This window comes from Drosophila willistoni (genome assembly GCF_018902025.1).
Source record: "Drosophila willistoni isolate 14030-0811.24 chromosome XR unlocalized genomic scaffold, UCI_dwil_1.1 Seg105, whole genome shotgun sequence".
In the NCBI taxonomy this organism is placed as follows: Eukaryota; Metazoa; Arthropoda; class Insecta; order Diptera; family Drosophilidae; genus Drosophila; species Drosophila willistoni.
This window is the reverse complement of record NW_025814054.1, coordinates 993,253-1,010,836: the sequence shown is the minus strand read 5'-3', so window position 1 is coordinate 1,010,836 and position 17,584 is coordinate 993,253. Positions and strand designations below refer to the sequence as shown.

Sequence of the window (17,584 nt, the reverse complement as noted above, 5' to 3'; positions counted from 1 at the left end):
TGCAAGGGGTGAGTAGGGACAGAAAAGAGTGAGGTGTGGCAGCAGCATATGTTGTGAGTGTGGGTGGATGGATGAGAATCAAGGGACAGAGAGAGGTGAGGGACTTGAAATGGGGCTGTGTGTGTGTGATGCCGACAAACTAGGTTACTTGGCAGTGTTTAGCATAAATAACTAGCACAGCACGGCAGAGCAATGAGCACTGAGCACTACATTGGCGTCATTGGCTTCGCCACGAAAAGGGTGAACATTAAAATAAATAAATGTGCTGAGGTAAAATGAAAAAAAAAAAAAATGAGTAAAACAAAACAGAAAATGAAAATATATTTATACGCACGCTCGTATATATATATATATTATACATACATATATAAAGCAAATGCAAATGAAGTGACTTCTCTGTGGCAGGCCAAAGGAAAATCTACTTGCAAAAGTTCATTATGACCAATGCAATGGAGGGAAAAACTTAATGAATTTTCAGCCAAGTGCTGCTCCATGCTGAGAGTGAACTTGTTGCACGGACCCACAGAAACGAAACGACAGCAGTAACAGAAATGAAAAGCTAAAGAAAAGTGCAATTAAAATGAAATGGTTGAAAATAAAGTGGTAAACATTTCGCTTCGGCTTAGATAGAGTACCAAATACAGCAATGAGAAGGAGAAGCTCGCTTTCCAAGAGTTTTTGAGATGCATTGGGTCAATTCAATTGTATTTAAGTAGTTATAAAATCAATTTAAAAACTACTCTACCAAAACTGACTTGATTTTCGCAATGAAAATTCATTAAAGAGGGGGGCCAAAAACTTCGTTTAACTTTTCTCATTGAAGACAAATTGAGCTGAAGAACAGCGTTTCGGGTTGAATTTCTTTGCTATTGATCGTTATTGGTTGTGGTTAACTCACTAGAATGATTTTTTTCAGTTTATAGGTTAAAGATTTAATCCATACACTTCAAGTGTTCATTAATCACAATTTCGATCTTATTGTTTGTTTCTATTTTTTCAGAGTCTACGCACAGCGTGGATGGCGGCCCAGCATCGTGGCGTGTACCGCTCGATCAGGATCTATTAGACACGCTAAAGGGTAATTTTCCCAGTTGGTTTAAAAGTAGCAGCACTTCACCCACTGCAGCAGCATCAGCAACAGCAGCGGTAGTTGGTACGTCTGGTATAGCGGTAGGAAGTAAACAACATTTGATATCACAACCAAAACATCAAATAGTGGCCACCAGTGTTATACCAATAAGCATTGATACCAAATCGACTAGTAACAGCAACCATAATACACTCCAGCAACAGCAACAACATCAATTGCAACAGCCACAGACAATTATTTTAGGTAGCTGCTCATCATCAGCCTCGCCCGCCTCTTCCATAAGCTCAATTTCTTCCAAAAAATCCACTAGCAGCAGCCTGAGCAGTTGCAGCAGCAGCAGTAGCAGCTCATCGAGTTCTAGTTCTTGTTCAAATTCCAGTTTGAAATCGGTTAGTGCAGCAACGGCGACGCGTTTCCTTAATAAATCCACATCCACATCGCCTAACAAGAGTCTGGCCAGGACTCTAAAGGCCACACAACAAAAGACCCACAATAGCCACAATAGCCAGAAGCAAGTTGGCCAATTGGTGAAATCCTCATCGTTGCACAGTTTAAGCAGCGGCAGTAGCGGCAGTGGTTGCAGCGGCAGTGGCGGCGGCGGCTCCCCGCTGCTGGCCACCATATCGAAATCACCGCTAACCGTTGAGCTAATTTCGAGTGCCGCCTGCAACGGCCTGCTGGCCACCAGGCTCAGCGGCAAGGCCCTAGAGCATACATTTCAGGACATCATATTACTGCACGAGGCCTTCGACGATATGTCAGAGGGTATGTTAAATTTTATCAACTATTTTTCAATAATTTTCGAATCTATAATCGACTTTTGTTGTTTCTTTTTCTTTTTTTTTCTTTACCAGGTGAACAACGTTTGCATGCTACATTTCTGGGAAGCAGCGATGATGGCAACAATTCGGATTGCTATGATGCTAGGCAATCACCACCAAAAGCTATTGTTGATTCCAGTCCGCTGCAGCCGGCCATGGATAAAAACAAAGAATGTGAGTACAAAAAACAATGTAATACATATATATAAGAACTGTGATTACCTTTGTGAACTTGTCAGCGCATTGTTACTCATGTTTTAGTAAGGATTCATTTTTATTGAAAATTCTTTGACTATTCGATAGCCTTCCACTTTATTTATGTGGTATTTTAATGATGATTAGTTTGAATGTTGAGTCACAATAATCGAAAACTTATTGCAGTTTTAAAGCTTTTATCTATGGTAATCGATTTTACATGGAATTATAAAATATATTTCTAATAATATATACAGGACAATGGTATAAGTTATTGCGGTCAAAATAGGATATATCAAAATGTTGCTAAACTAAGTATTTGTAATCTCATCAAGAAATAGATCATAACGCCCACTTTTTATTGTTAGAAACTATGTAGAAATCCACCAATATTTGGGGTAAGTTATATTATGATTTTGGTAAAGGTTTCATTGAGTATTTTTTCTCAAGTTACGCAGGTAAAGGAGGGTGAAACTAGTTCACTCTATTTATTAAGCATAGACGTAAAGACTAGACATAGACGTTCTCTAGAGATATCGAGATGTGTTGCGACACAATGCAAAAACTTTAAGCCCTTTTTCCATGTCATTAGTTTTTAGTTGTTTACAGATTTAGTCTCAGCAACTACTACGTCCACGCCCACGCCCACGCCTAAAAACCATTTGGCCATCTTTTTCTTGGCGGCTGTTTGGCATTTGTCAACTTGTTTTGTTTTCTATTTTATTCTTTCATTTGTTGTTGTTATTGGTTGCCATTGCTTAGTCATAAATGATGACCAGCAGCAGCAGAAGCAACATCCACATCATCATTATGACCAGTCAGAAGAGAATCTTTTTTGTTTCTTTACTCATAATTGAATATTTCAAAGAGAGAGAGAGAGGGAGAGAGGTTGACAAACGAAGGTACGGGTTGTGGGGGGTATTTACAAGAGCACACGGTTTTAATGAAGCTGTCATTGCGCTACAGGCACTTAAGGCGTTCACTTGATGTGCCACGCCCCCCTACGACAGCCCTAGCACACAGAGAACTCATTCATAGCTGAAAGAGTCTACAGAAAAAAAATAAAACATATATATATTTTTTGTCAACAATTTTCCTTACATTCGTTTTCTTTTGTCATTTTTGGCTTGGCCTATATATTTTTTTTGGCTTGGCATGTTTGAGTGAAGAGAAATATACTTATTAATTTTGAATGGTCGCAAGATATTTATGTATATGTATATATCGCATATGGATGTATGTTTGTGTGTGCGTGTGTGTGTGTATGGGAGGCGCTGCACATTCGCTAATAGTTTTGACAGTTCTTGTCGCCTGCATTTGGCCCAAAACCGGAAATGCTCAGACTCACACAAATATATAGAGATAGGGTGATGTGCCCTGACCCTGGTCTGTGACTGGGGCTAAAAGGCTGTAAATATTTATAAAGTTTCATTTCGGTTAGTGTTTTTTTTCTCGTTTGGGTTAATTTTTGTGCAAAAAATTTCCGGCAGGCAGCCGAAAAAGTTATCTAACAACAATAAACTGCATATTAGCAATGGCTAACAGCAACCACTAGCTATAGAAATGGCTGCCGTCGCGGTCAGTATAAACATTTTGCAATTTGCAACCAAAATTTATTATAAACACATGGCAAAAACCAAGCAAAGAAAATCAAAATCGAAAAAAATAACCAGAAAAGCTGAAAAAGCGAAGGCGTCGGCGCTGCAAAGGCACTGCAAAATGTTTTGACAAATAAACACGCTGCACGCGACTTGAATTGGTCGGTTGGATGATTTCTTTGGTTTGGTGCGTCGAAGAAGATGCCCATGGGCGCCAAAAGGCGCGCATTGACTAAAAGGAGGCCGGGAAAAAGGGGATGCCAGGGAATACTTTTCCTCCGCCTTCAACTATCTTCACCCCTATTGAATATAAATGTCAATGCAATTTTTCGCGAATTTTGGCACGAAAACACGGTGGTTGTTTTTTTTTTTCTTTTTTTTTTATTTACTGCATGAACCAAATCCTCAAAGATTTTCATTCACATTTTGGGCTAAATGATTTTGTCTGCCAAACTTTATCCACTATAGCGAACTCTACAAAAAGAAAAGACGTTTAAAAACGCTTACTGTAAGATCTAAAAAGTTGTTTGACATTCTCCCTTCTTGATTGCGGCTATTGGATGCGCCGGGGTCACCAAAATGTAGTTATTTCAGATTCGGGTTGGGGTCACCAGGATGTGAAAGCTTTTAGACTTAGTTTGGTTTTTTTTTTTTTTTTTTGTATCCGTAGGTTTTTTTGACCCACTGTATTAAATTGCGGTCGGTCATTTCATTCATTTGCCTGCCTCTTTACGCGATGATGGCGTCTTAGTTTAACAAGAGCAAGATAGAGTGATTGAGATAAAGAGGGACCAAAGAGAGAGAGAGAGAGCGCCAGAGTAAAGGCGCACCAAGATCACGTAATCGATTTTATAATACAAAAAGAAAATATTTGTGCCATGTTGTGTATTGTATTTTGTGGTCAGCCAACTTTTACCTCACCCTCTTTTTTTCCCTGTCACGCCCTTTCTCACTCTTTCTTGGGGGACCCCTCTCTAGCCTTCATATTTCATTGTTTACCTGACCTTCGCCTCGGATGCTGGGCTTTTTGGGGGTAGCCAGCGATTGGGAGGAGGGCCACAAATTTCACGTAGAAGGGCATCCACCCACAACAGCACCAACAACAACAACAACAGAAACATACAGATTGAAAATTTGTTGTTAGCGGCTACGTCTACACTTTTATTGCTTTCGCATAAAAACTTTTATGTGTTTAATTTGGAATTTTGTTATTGTTTTTATCAATCGCTTTGCCTCTGTATGTGTAGGTGTGTGTGTGCGTGTATGCGTATATTTTGCTGTGTGTAGGTAGGTGTAAAAACACAACGTAAACAGCAACACCGATTTCGATTCTTTTTTTTTTTTCTTTTTGTTGTGAGCAAAACCAAACCAAAAAAAAAAAATAATACATTTATATATATGTATATATCTACATTAATTTGGCAAACAGGCGTCACCAGCTAACAATTTTCTTAAGAAGAGGTTTCCTTCATCTCTCTCACTCTGTGCGTGTATGTGTGTGTGTTACATGGTCAAAATATTTGCTGGCTTTTGGCTTGGCGCATAAACAAAATCAAGACGCTGGCCAAAATGAATTTTTTATACATTTTATCATGGTGGCACACTTCAATCGTTAAAATGCGTGTCCATTTGATCTGCCACAGTGCTGGCATTATCTGGCATATCTCCTTATTTTAAAAAATAGTTCTTTCCTAATGAGCTTATACTTGAAGCCTTCTATAAAAATATTAGTTTTCAAGTCCATGTCCTTACCCATTTTTAGTTCGAGTTATACATGTTCTATCTATTGGCTTTTCATGCTTTTACAGCAAACTTCGATACTTTTTTAAGCATGATTAGATGACGCTCATATGTTATTTCTCCTTATGTAAATTATGCTTAAAACTGCAAATTATGCTTAGATAAAGACATTTACATTTAGTAAAATATACCTACAGGATCTAGAATTGATTAAATGCTTCTTATGCTAAATAAGCTTAGCCTTTTTTTGTTAGCTCTTCTCCTGATGGTCGCCATCACTGGTCAACTGCGGCGGCAGCTGTCGACAACAACGAAGACGACGCCGTCGAGACAATTACGCGCCTTGGCAGCTCTCTTGACGTTTTTTATGATGATTTTTCGACAAAGAGCCTAAATTGCTTTAATACCATCTCATCGTCACACTTTGATGTCGACTTTGTTTGTTGTGGCGTCAAGTGTTCGGTGTGTGTGTGTATGTGTGTGTTCCTTTTTTCATCTCTCGGGTGTTTGTGAAGAGTCTTGCCCCAATTTGTTGTAGTTTTAGTTAGTATTTGTATCTCAAAAAAGAACAACAAACTGATAAACATAGTCAAAACGATAAATTTTAAGCAATCACAGTGTAAAAATAATAAGTTTGTAGCCGTCCAAACATTTTTCAATTTAAGAGTTCTACCATTTGTTTTTCCCATTCCAATGGTAAAGTTTCGTTTCTGACTCCTTTAAAGCCAAATGGTTTTGGACTTTATTTCAGCATTATGCAGATTCTAGAGCCATTTGCGTTGTGCACTTACTCGCTTACTCACATACTTACAAATGTATTGTGCTCGAGCTTACATCCATGTGGTAGAGACCGCAACGGAAACCAACTTGCCAAATGCCAAAAGTCTGTAATGCATTTTCGGTTTTTTGGCTCTGCTTGTGGCATTTAATGCTCGGCCTTCCTTCTCTTTGTCTTCTGACTGTGCATGGACAACCACAAGCAGCCACAGTTTTGGTTAGCAAGCAGTGCACCGACGTTCCTTCCATTCCCCTTTATCTTTATTATTCGCCAGCGGCACATAAGAGTCTCCCTGTCTTTCTCGTTCCGTGTGTGTGTGTGTGTTTTTATTTCATCTGAGGCTTTGGCTTGGAAATATTATTGCCTCTGTTTTGCTGATGATGCGCATTATTTCGTTTTAATTAGATGACCAAACTGAACACACAAGCACAGACAGACGAATACATTTTGTAAATCATTTAGCTAATACCTCGTATACTAATTGAAGTTAATGAGATTAAGACAACAGGTCGCATGCTCAATATGGCAAACATAGACTAAAAGCCATCTGACCATCTGCATTAAAGCGAATTTCATATAAATATTTTGACCAATTTAAGGTTTTTCTGAACTAAGACAATGTTAATAATCTAAAATAATAATTGTTCATTGCATTTTTAATTTAGGCATCAGTTAATTGTTTTTGTAAAAGTTGATTTCGGATTAAGCAGAGCTTTCGGTCTAATTGAATTTGAACAAAGTATTATCTGTCAAAAGGCTAAGATTAATCCGTTTGAATTTAAGTATTTTTTATGTACATATATCTTATGTCCATTTTATGGTTGACTGTTGATTTGGTTTTTAACATTATTTAACAGTATTTTCACATTGACTACATGTCAGGCTAATTGACATCAATCTGTCATTTAGCCGCAACAGTTGCAAACATAATCAGATTATTGCGCATACGCCCCATGGGGCGTCCCTTCAGTTACAGTTACAGTTCTCTCTCTTGTTCTCACCTCCCTCTATTTCATTCGGTTTTGGTTTCGGTTTCTGTCTCTGGCTTTGGGCTTAAATATTGAATTTTCCTCTGGGTGCTAACTTTACACTCGAAACATCCCGTACGTACTTCCACACTCGCACACCCACACACACACACACACACAGAAACACATACACATACACATAAAGATATTAAAACTTTTTCAAAATTGTGCTAATATATTTGTGCGTTTTCTTTTCGGTTTTCTGTGAGCGTTATATTTTTTTTTTTACCATTTGCAGCTGCCTTTTGTGTTGGGCGCGACATTTATTGCTTTGACTTGTCAAAAAAAAAAAAAGAAAAAAATACTAGAGCAAAGGCAAAAACCAGCAGAAAAAGTTTTTCACTTGATTTTCTTTCTCTCTTGTTTTTTCCCCCAGCTGTTAGGGAGAATTTTTTATGAGCTTTATATGTTTTGATCTTTCCCCTCTTTTTCTGAGTTGACTCCACTATCCCGCGTTTCGTATTGCTGGATAATTTATGTTATTTTGTGGTCGTCTAATTTGAGGTTTTTGATTTGTGTCTACAACTTGTTGGCTTTGGATTCTCTCGAATACAAGGCGTATACCAAAACTTGGGAATATTAGACTCAAAAGGCAGCCTTAAAGAAGAGTGAAGAAGAGTGAACAATGAATGAGTCTTTCTTCTCAGTCTGACATCGAAACAAAAGTGTTTCACAAGCATTTGAATCGTAATGGCGGGTAGAAAAGGAATTGAAGGATTTCACAAAGAGCACTAGGATTTGTGTCTACTTTCGCTTTAATGTAAACCTAATGACATTTTCCACACATTTTCTATCTTTGCAGCGCTCAAAGTGAAGCTGATGGTGCGGAGGCCGCACTCACAACTTGTCGAGCAGGGCATCATACCATGTAAGTAAAAGAAAAAGAAATCTGACAGAGGATGTGACATATTGTCACAGTTGTCCATTTAGTTAGCCGTTAAAATTAGATAAATGTACGGAAGAAAAAAAAGAGAGAGGAGTCTACAAGTTTTCATTTTTCGTTTGGGAAGGGGAAAACGTGCGTATAGATTTCCCTCTCAACTAAGAATTACATTAACCTCACAGATAGCATCTGCTTTTATTTTCTTTTTAACCGAAAAATTCAAAAAGTAAAAAGCCTGGCAAAAAGATATGCAAATATTGTCAAACATTTTCAATGGCTTTTCCCCCAATACACATTGAGAGTTTGAGACAGAGAGAGAGAAAGAGCAAGAGAGCGAAATTTATGCACAAGCGAAGAGTGCAAAGCGTAAAGGAAATGCGTACCGTTAGCAGAAGCAAAAGCAACCGCCGAAAAAATCAACAAAATACGCAAATTCACAAACTAATTCAATGCTCTGCTCAACGCAGCCAAAAGCGAATTTGAATTTAAATGATAAATTTTCAACAAAAGCCGCCAGCCGCCAGTTGCCAGTTGCCAGTGGGTGGAAAAGTTGTTGGCTGCCTGGCAAAAAAAAAATGTAGAATGCTTCTGGGCGACTATCCAAAAGAACGAAAAATAAAGAAAAAAGAAAATAATGCTAAAAGTAGCAGAGTAAACTTAAAGCCAAAATACAAAAAAAAATTAACAATAATGATGCCAAAAATAGTAAAAAAAAAGATGAATATTTCTCTCTTCCTCTTTTTTTTATTTTGTTTATAATCCTTGAATATATATTCTCGTTTGTTTGTAGCTCTGAAAACATCGCCCGCCATCCATGAACAATGCAAACAACTGGAAAGGGCCAAGACCAGCGATTTGCTGAAGGCCAAAATTCAACAGAGACCCAATCGCGAAGATCTCGAACGTCTGCACATACTCGAAGAAGATGAATGCCACATCGATCCAAGTTTGGCAGAGAAACAGCGTATGCTTAAGAAGGCTCGCCTGGCAGATCAACTGAATTCTCAAATTCAACATCGGCCTGGTCCCTTGGAGTTAATTAAAAAGAACATTCTGCATACGGAGAAACCAATCGAGAAGATTGTCAAGGAGGGACTTGTCTCGTTCAAGGCCACCAGTGAGGGATTGTTGACACGTCCGCAACATCCGCATAGCTATGTCACCTTCGATGAGGATTCACAGAGTTCGGAGAGCGATACGCGACAGACGCCGCCTCGTTGTGATGAGATGGCGACGGGGGCGGTTCCAGTGTCGGCTCCAACAGATGTATTGCAGGCAGCAGCTGCTTCGGCTGGCATTGTCACGGTGGCTTTGACCATACCCACGGCTAGTAGTGGTAGCCAGTTGATGGTTAGCACGGCGCAGCAGCTCCAGCAGATCACCAATCACCAACCGACCACAACAACAACAACAACAGCTGCAACAGTGGGTTTTCCGGCTCCAGTACCAGTGCCACCACCTCCACCACCACCACCCCTGCCCATAGGCAATGTCATGCAGACAAATGCCGCCTCCATCAAGGTTAAACAGGAGACGGCCAATCTGTTTGAGGAACTCTGCCAAAGTGTGGCCGGTCCGACGGCCAGTCCCTTGGGTAATCATTTCCTGCCCATGCTTGCCTCACCCTGTTCGCTGGCGTCCAGCACTTCCACACTAAGTCCATTGTCTTCCATTGCCTCGCCCCCACCGCCGACAGCTGCCACAACGCGTCTGCAGCTACAACCGGTCTCCGTTAAGTCAGATGCACCCGGTAAGGATAAGAACCGCAAGAAATCAAAATCTAAGCCTGTCTCAAAAGCGCGCACCATCAAATTCCATGAATACAAGGGTCCACCAAGTGCTGCTGGCCAAAAACAAGATCAAACCCAGCCGGAGGAGACATCCTATCAATTGATGTTGGAGCAACAGAATTGTCTCCTCAAGTTTCTCGAGAATCTAAACAAACATCAATCAATATTGCCAGCATCAACAGCAGCAGCAACGGCAACGGTTTCAGCAGCTTCTTCTGGTGGTGGTGCTGCCAGCAATAGCATTACGGTGACAACCAAAACGGTGCCCGCTCTGGCCCAATCCCAAGCGGCTCCAGCTCCTGCTCCCATCACCCTACCTAATACCATATCGATAACAAGTAGCGTGAGCGGAACTCCACTCAATTTCGGTGATGCTACCATGATAACACCCACACCCATGGCAACACCTTCGCCGCCAACTTTATCGTTGATAGCGACACCACAGCAGCAGGGTTCAGCGTCCGGGACAGTGCCAGTGCCAGGGCCAGTAACAGTGCCAGTATTGGGTGCCAATACGATGACGACAGCGACAGCAACAGGTTCGGTGGTAATATCAGCTCCAGTTACTGCGCCGATTGTTGTCCAACATCCACCGCCTTTACACTCGCCGGCACTCTCCATTAGCTCATCGATACCACCCAGTCCGGCCACTAGCTATGCCGAATCCACCGCCAGTTCGATCACCGATATGACCAGGCTAGAGAAAATGAAAGTGTCAGACCTCAAACAGCATCTCAAGCGCCGCAATTTGCCCGTGTCTGGACCGAAGCCGCAGTTAATTGAACGCCTTAAACCATATTTGCCATTGGAGGCCATTGAATGCTCCAATAATGCGGTAGTACCAGTCTCCACCACCGAAGTGATAACCATCAGTGATGCCATGGACACCAGCAATTGCGGTGTAATGGATCAATCGCAGCCAATGGCCATGTTGGTCACCTCTTCGGATGGAGGGCTAGAGCACGAGCAAATGGATGTGGTGCAACATCAGCCGCAACAGCAGCAGCAACAGCAACAACATGTGGATTCCACCCATTCCATGACGTTGCAAACTATATTACCGCCACAGCCACAGACTGCCACCATAATACTGTCAAACGAGGAATTGTTGCGGGAACAGCAAAGGAAAATTGATGAATTGCAGCGACAATTGCAGCGATCTCAACTAGAATTGCAGCAAATACGCCAGAGGCAACACCAGCAGCAACAGCAACATCACCAGCAGCAACATCAAACGGTAACAGCTCAGGTGGTAAATGCCCTACCTTCGCAGCAGATCACGTTGATAACAACTACACCTAATGGACCACAGCAGACATTGACCGTGTTGCCGCAGCAATTGGAGAAATCGATTCCCGCCAAGGTGGCAGTAAAAGCTACTGCCACAAAAGTCAATGGCGGTCAGCAAAATATTGGTCAAGGATTGATCAAGAAGCAGCCAAGCGCTAGTCAAATTGTCTCAACGAATACTAGCCATCCGCCGCCAATTAATCAAAAAATGGTTGTTAAGCAGCAGCTGGAAGCAAAAATACAAAAGCAAAAGGCAGCAGCAGCAGCTGCAGCACTACAGCAACAACAGGCAGCACTACAGCAGCAACAACAACAGCTACAGCAGCAACAGGTGCGCCTGCTTACCCAAAAGACACAAACTGTACTCATTCCATTCAACAACAACAACAATAATAACAATAATAATAACAACAACAATCACAGTGCTGCTCCTTCTGTTAAGACGACAGCCAAGAAATCGAACGTTGCTAACACAACGACAACAGCAGCAGGAACTTCCACTACAATTTTGCAGACAGCAACAAAACCATCAGCAGCAGTAGCAACAACACCAACAACAACAACAGTAGTCACACCCTCTAACCAACAGCAACAGCAACAACATCACAACAATGTGGGCCTAGTATGGAATGAAGGAAATCAAACCATATTTCTTCTTGGACTCAATGATCAGCATATGACAGCTCATACGCTGGGCAATATTAGCTTGACAGCAACAACAACAACTTCACAATTACCAGCAACAGCAGTAACTACAATGCCGTCAGCAACAGTTGCCAAGAAGCTTTTAAATGGTCATCAGCGCACAAATTCACTACCAAGCATTGTTTTTCCCATTGAGACCAAGCACTTCCAGCAGCAACCACAGCAGCAACACTTGATCCAATTGGACATAAAGCCAGCCTCAAGTCAACCACCACCGCAATATGAAGAGGCCACCAAACAATTAGCGGCTAATAAGGCAGCTGCCTTGGGTATGCATCCGCTGGTGAAGATCAAGGAAGAGCCAGCTCAGTCCCCGGCCCCACCTGCCTTGGCTTCCTCACCCGCACCGCCACCATTAACGGCAACAGCATCAAATCATCATCAGCAACATGTTAAACGCAAATCAAGTGCCGGCATCAAATCCGAACAGGTAAGCGATGTTTTGGACATACTCATCCAGCAGGGCGAATTGCCCGAAAGTGCAGCCCTTGAGCCGATCACGCCGCTGACACCGTTGCTGCCCGAGCTAACCATGTTCAACGGCAGAACTCCGACAATAGCTGCCGGTGGGGCCAGCATTGTTCCTCTTGTACCAAAGTTAGAGGCACCAGCCACGCCTCAGTCGTCATCGGCAATAATGACGGGCCTAGATATAGCCATGGACACTAATGAGAGTCAGGGATTTGGTCAGCCGGCGTCATCAGCAGCGACATCAGCAGCACCAGCAACCACAACAACAACAACGACTGCTCATGGTTTCATTGACAGCATAGATATGGTTTCATCGCCGTTGCAGGATGCTGAAAGTGTTGCTAAAACTCTGGACATTTTTCTTGAACAGCATCATGCCACGCCCCCGCCCAGTAGTACGCCGCCCAAATGTATCAACGATAAGCCATCTCAGCAGCAAAGCGGCCAACAACAACAGCAACAACATCACCACCACCAACAACCACAACAACAACAGCAGCAACAATCGAGTCTATCGGATGCCAAAATCAATCATTTCGATGAATATGAACTATTGGAGCTCATGTCACAGCAGCTTGAAATGGATATTGGTGATGATTCAAATAATTATTGCACTAGCAATACAACGGCCAACACCTCCATGTCATCTTCGTCCAAGGGCAATAATAATATGCGACGCGATCTCAATCCCAGTCTGCAGCCCTCAATCAATGAACTGCTCGATGCCAATAGTCCGGATAGTGTGCTCCTCAATAATAATGCTGGAAACGATGTTGACTTCGATGCGGATAGCTTTGTGGCCCAATTGAGTCAACATGTCACTGGTGGCAATGGCGTCGGAGTCGGTGTCGGCGTCGTCGTTGGCGGCAACGGCAACAGCAACTCTAACAACGGTAATGGTTCCACCTGCAATGGCTCTGTGGACACGGGCCCAGTTGTCAACGGTCATTTTAATGGCACACCCATGGACTGTGACGATTTCGAGAGTACTCTTAATTCGTTCATGCAGGCGGTGAGTCAACCTCAGGCTGGGCCACATACTAATGAGTATGTATCCAGTATGGCCAATAGCATTGTTGGCAATGTTGCCGGTGGCAGTAGCAGTAGCAATAGCAGCACAGTCCAGGGACCAGTGGATGCCTTCAATGCCAGCGGGGATATCTTTGATCTATTCAATATGGATGACTATAAAATGAACTGGGCAACAGATTTTACTGTCTGAACTGAATAACCATAATCATTAAAAACCACAAACACCATCAACACCACATTCGCCCGGGTGGTGCTCACTTTTCTCAACAAACAAACAACAACAACAACTCCAACACCAAACAACAACAATTCCTGTATAAAAAAAAAAAGAATTCGTTCATACAAAATCCTATTTATTATTTTCTAAATGCATTTAAAACATTTGAATGTTAGTTAAAAAAACAACAAAACAAAAATTGCAAAACTTTACTATTTCCAAAAAAAAAAAAAAAAAAACGCAAGCCAAATTGCCGGGAGAACACTCCAAATACACACAACAAACACACTCATATAAAACACTCCCACATACTCACTTACAACAACATACCTGCTGCTTCTACTACTACTACTACATCTGCTTCCATATCCCCATAAGCGAGGATCATTCAGTAAGTACTTCGACAAATATCTATATAGTTCAAACATCAGTCAATCCTTTATGTATGTGGTAGACACTCGTCCGATAGCTCAAAGATTGCGCGATGCAAGTAAGTCATAGTTGTCCTTTGTCCGAGCTTAAATTATGATGTACGTGATCAAGTCCGCTAGTTTTACTGTTTCCTCGTCTGATAGCATAATCTTTATCGTTCAAAGTGTTTTCCGAACTAAAACTATAATGGAAAAATATTGACTAGTCCAGGTTTAAGTGATGCTCATCTAATGATAGTCAGCCCTTAGCATTGGTTGAACTTTGCTAAGCTCGCTGCTAATTGAGCGACCCTCGTAGAACGACAAAGAAAAAAAAAACACCAAAACAAGAAAAAACATAATTTTTTTTTTAAATGCATAACACAAAGGAATAAATCATTAAACAAAACAAAAACTAATAAACAAAAGCCAAAACGTTGTAAAGCTCGATAAAATGAAAACAAAAAACATAAATGAAAGAAAAAGAAAAAAGTACATGTTTCTAATTAAGGTCATTCCAATTTGAAAATAATGCGAGTGAAATCTAACTAAAAAAAAAAAACAAAACAAAAAAAAAGGAAAATAAAAAAGGAAGAATATATGTATCTAACGAAAGCAAGAGAGAGCACAAGAGAAAGATAGAGAGAGCAAGAGTTGAAACGGATTTGGAAAACATAAAGTTAAGTAATGACGAAAATCAAGTAAAACACATTCAAGAATTTTGTTTTAAGTTCTATTTAAAATGAAATATAATTTAAACATTTTAAAAGTATAAGCAAAATTAAAAAACAACAACAACAACACACACACACACACACACAAAAAAAAGAATAAAATTAACAAAAGAAAACAATTTGAAAAAGTATTTCCTGCAAGGAAAGAAAACGCCTTTAAAATAAAAAGAAGAAAAAAAGAAGTAGATGGAAAATCACACAACTAAATTAAATTAAATTAAAGTAAAGTTAATTAAATTAATTTTAAACTGCAGATCAATTTCATTTCAAGCCTTTTTAAGCCAATTAGATGAAAGAAAAGTATAAATGTGCCTTGTTCGAGGTCTCCAATATTGTAGTATTGCGACAAATTTACTGAGTTCTACACAGAATCATCTGAAATAAAAGAAAGTGAGAACAAATAACACCTTATATGAGAATTTAAGTGTGCTTATCAAATCGTTTAAGCAATCATTCCCATGGGATCTGTACTATATAGTCATCGTATCATTGCAAGTTGTTGGGCCAATCATTCTAATAAAAGTTTTACATATATCAAGTTTAAGGATTATCTATGTTCTTCTGTCTTGAGTCTGTCTTGCGGTGTATCAATCGATCGAATTTGATCGATTGATTATATCACTAAGTAAAAGAGAAAAGCCTTTCACATCAGGGCTGATAAAGTGTATATAATATGTGAAGGGTATCCAAGTGGAAATTTGTCAGATATCACGGTATTGGAATTGAGAACAAGTACAGTAGATTTAAATTAATTAAATATACAATTATTTTTTTTTTGTTTTTTTTTGTTAAGGCGAAAATTATAAATAAATTCCGCTACTTAAATTAATTTTTTTAATCAAATTTCTGCAAATGAATGAAAGCGGCGTGTACTTAACGCACACACTTACATATGCATATATAAATATACATAAAAATTCGATATATATATATTGAAACTTATTCGGCAATAAGGTTGATTTTGTAAATGGAAAAGCATGCAAAGCATTCTGACATATTTTTGAGTTTCTGCTCATTAAAAATTAATCTTAAAAAACACACAATTTAATTAATTAAGCAATTGAAACATTTCAAATCGCGAGAAACAAAACAAAAACACAATTAAAAATTGCAAAAAAAAAAAACAAAACAAACAAAAAAAAAACCAAATCAACTCATTATATAAAATTTATATATTTTTATATAACTGTATGGGATATATACATAACTAATTTAATTCTAGATCTAATTGGATCGTATAATAAAATTAAATACTTAACACTTGTTCACTTCTGCAAGTAAAAAACGAAAAAAAAAAAACAAATAAAATAATTTAAAATAATTAAAATGAACAATCCATTTTTGAGCAGTCTATGAACTGTTTCATATCTCTTTTTTTTTGTCCTAGTTGTAGCTAATAATAATTCAAGTGAAATGCTTAATCTTAAAACTAAATACTAATCATTGAGGCGCTTTAAGCTTTAAAAATCAAATAAAGTAGCTATTAAAGAAAGAACAACAAATAAAAAATTAAAAAAAAAAAAAAAAAATAGAAACACTTTTCCATTAAAAAACAATTTCATTATTATTTTTAATTTTAAAACTACAGTTTGCTAAAAACCTTTTTAATTGTTTAGTGCAGAGATTAACTCATAAAATAAATAATTGTTTTCCTAATTTTAAAACCTAAATCAATTTATATACAATATATATACATATATATATATATATATATATATATATATATATATATATATATATATATATATAATTAAAATATACAGATATTTTTTTTTTTTACAATTATCGGTACGGAATTAATATATACATCCATAATTTAATGTTGGCTTGAACAATTTTCTTTGTGCGTTGCGTTAAACAAAACAAAACAAAAATGGAAATAATTGAAAAAAAAAATGTTCAACACTTAATTTTAACTATAATATATATAAAATATATACACAATAAAAACTCTATCACATCATTTTTGCGTTGATGTTCTTTTCTTTTTGGTTGCCCTTTTTGGATTAAAAAGTGAGTTATAACATTAAGTGCAATGAAATGAATCGGCAATTAAAAAAACCTTTATACACAAGAAGTATTAGTAGGTCTCCACTGAAAATACGAATATATATAGTATAATTTTTCCAACAACAAATCATGCACAAATCTTAATTAACTCATTAAAACGACTGTGTTTACTTTGTGGCCAAGTTGAAAACTCGCCCAAGCATAATAAATGCTCATTTAAGCGCATTAGACAGACCAATGGTGGAAAGCAACAACAATGGCCCAGCTGATAAATTCAACATTAAAATTAAAATTAAAATCAATGACAGTATAATACGCAATCATAATGATTTTATGGCAACCACAGGATGCCGTCAGCAACAACAAACAGAGACCGAAAGCGAGATATTCGACCTAAGGCAATGGCGACAAATTTTATACTCTAAAAATTTCGGTTAGATATTTTCTGTTCAAACAAATTTTGAATTCGGTAGTTTAGCTTAGTTAAGGTTTGAAAATTCTAGCCCCAGATATATAGAAAAATTAAGCGATCTCTGTGGCTTAAGTGATTTCGAAAATCGGTTATAGAAAATCCGATTTTGTTTTAATAACCTTGAATTGCTTTCAATTACAAGCGGAGATGTAAATTCTCTTTCATATTCGTACACATCTCTATCAAGCTGATCAAGTATAAGTATATGTACTCTCTTTGTGTGTGCGAAGGGTATAACAAGGCTTATCATTAGCAAAAGCGGCCATTGCCTGATTGGTTGGCTGGTTTTGTGTGTGCGTGTGGGAGAGCAGGTCCTTTGC

At 38.9% G+C, this 17,584-nt stretch overlaps 1 protein-coding gene across 1 annotated transcript in view; it reads left to right on the top strand.

The window, feature by feature from the left end:
- Nucleotides 1–13,738, top strand: part of LOC6644986 (mucin-5AC) — a 52,511-nt gene extending 38,773 nt beyond the window's left edge. The window contains exons 2-5 of the mRNA XM_023177157.2: nucleotides 1,001–1,855; nucleotides 1,945–2,085; nucleotides 8,053–8,118; nucleotides 8,924–13,738. Of these exons, the coding sequence (XP_023032925.1) occupies nucleotides 1,001–1,855; nucleotides 1,945–2,085; nucleotides 8,053–8,118; nucleotides 8,924–13,611 (5,750 nt within the window). The 3' untranslated portion in view covers nucleotides 13,612–13,738. The remainder of the gene's footprint in view (nucleotides 1–1,000; nucleotides 1,856–1,944; nucleotides 2,086–8,052; nucleotides 8,119–8,923) is intronic.
- Nucleotides 13,739–17,584: the final 3,846 nt, after the last annotated feature.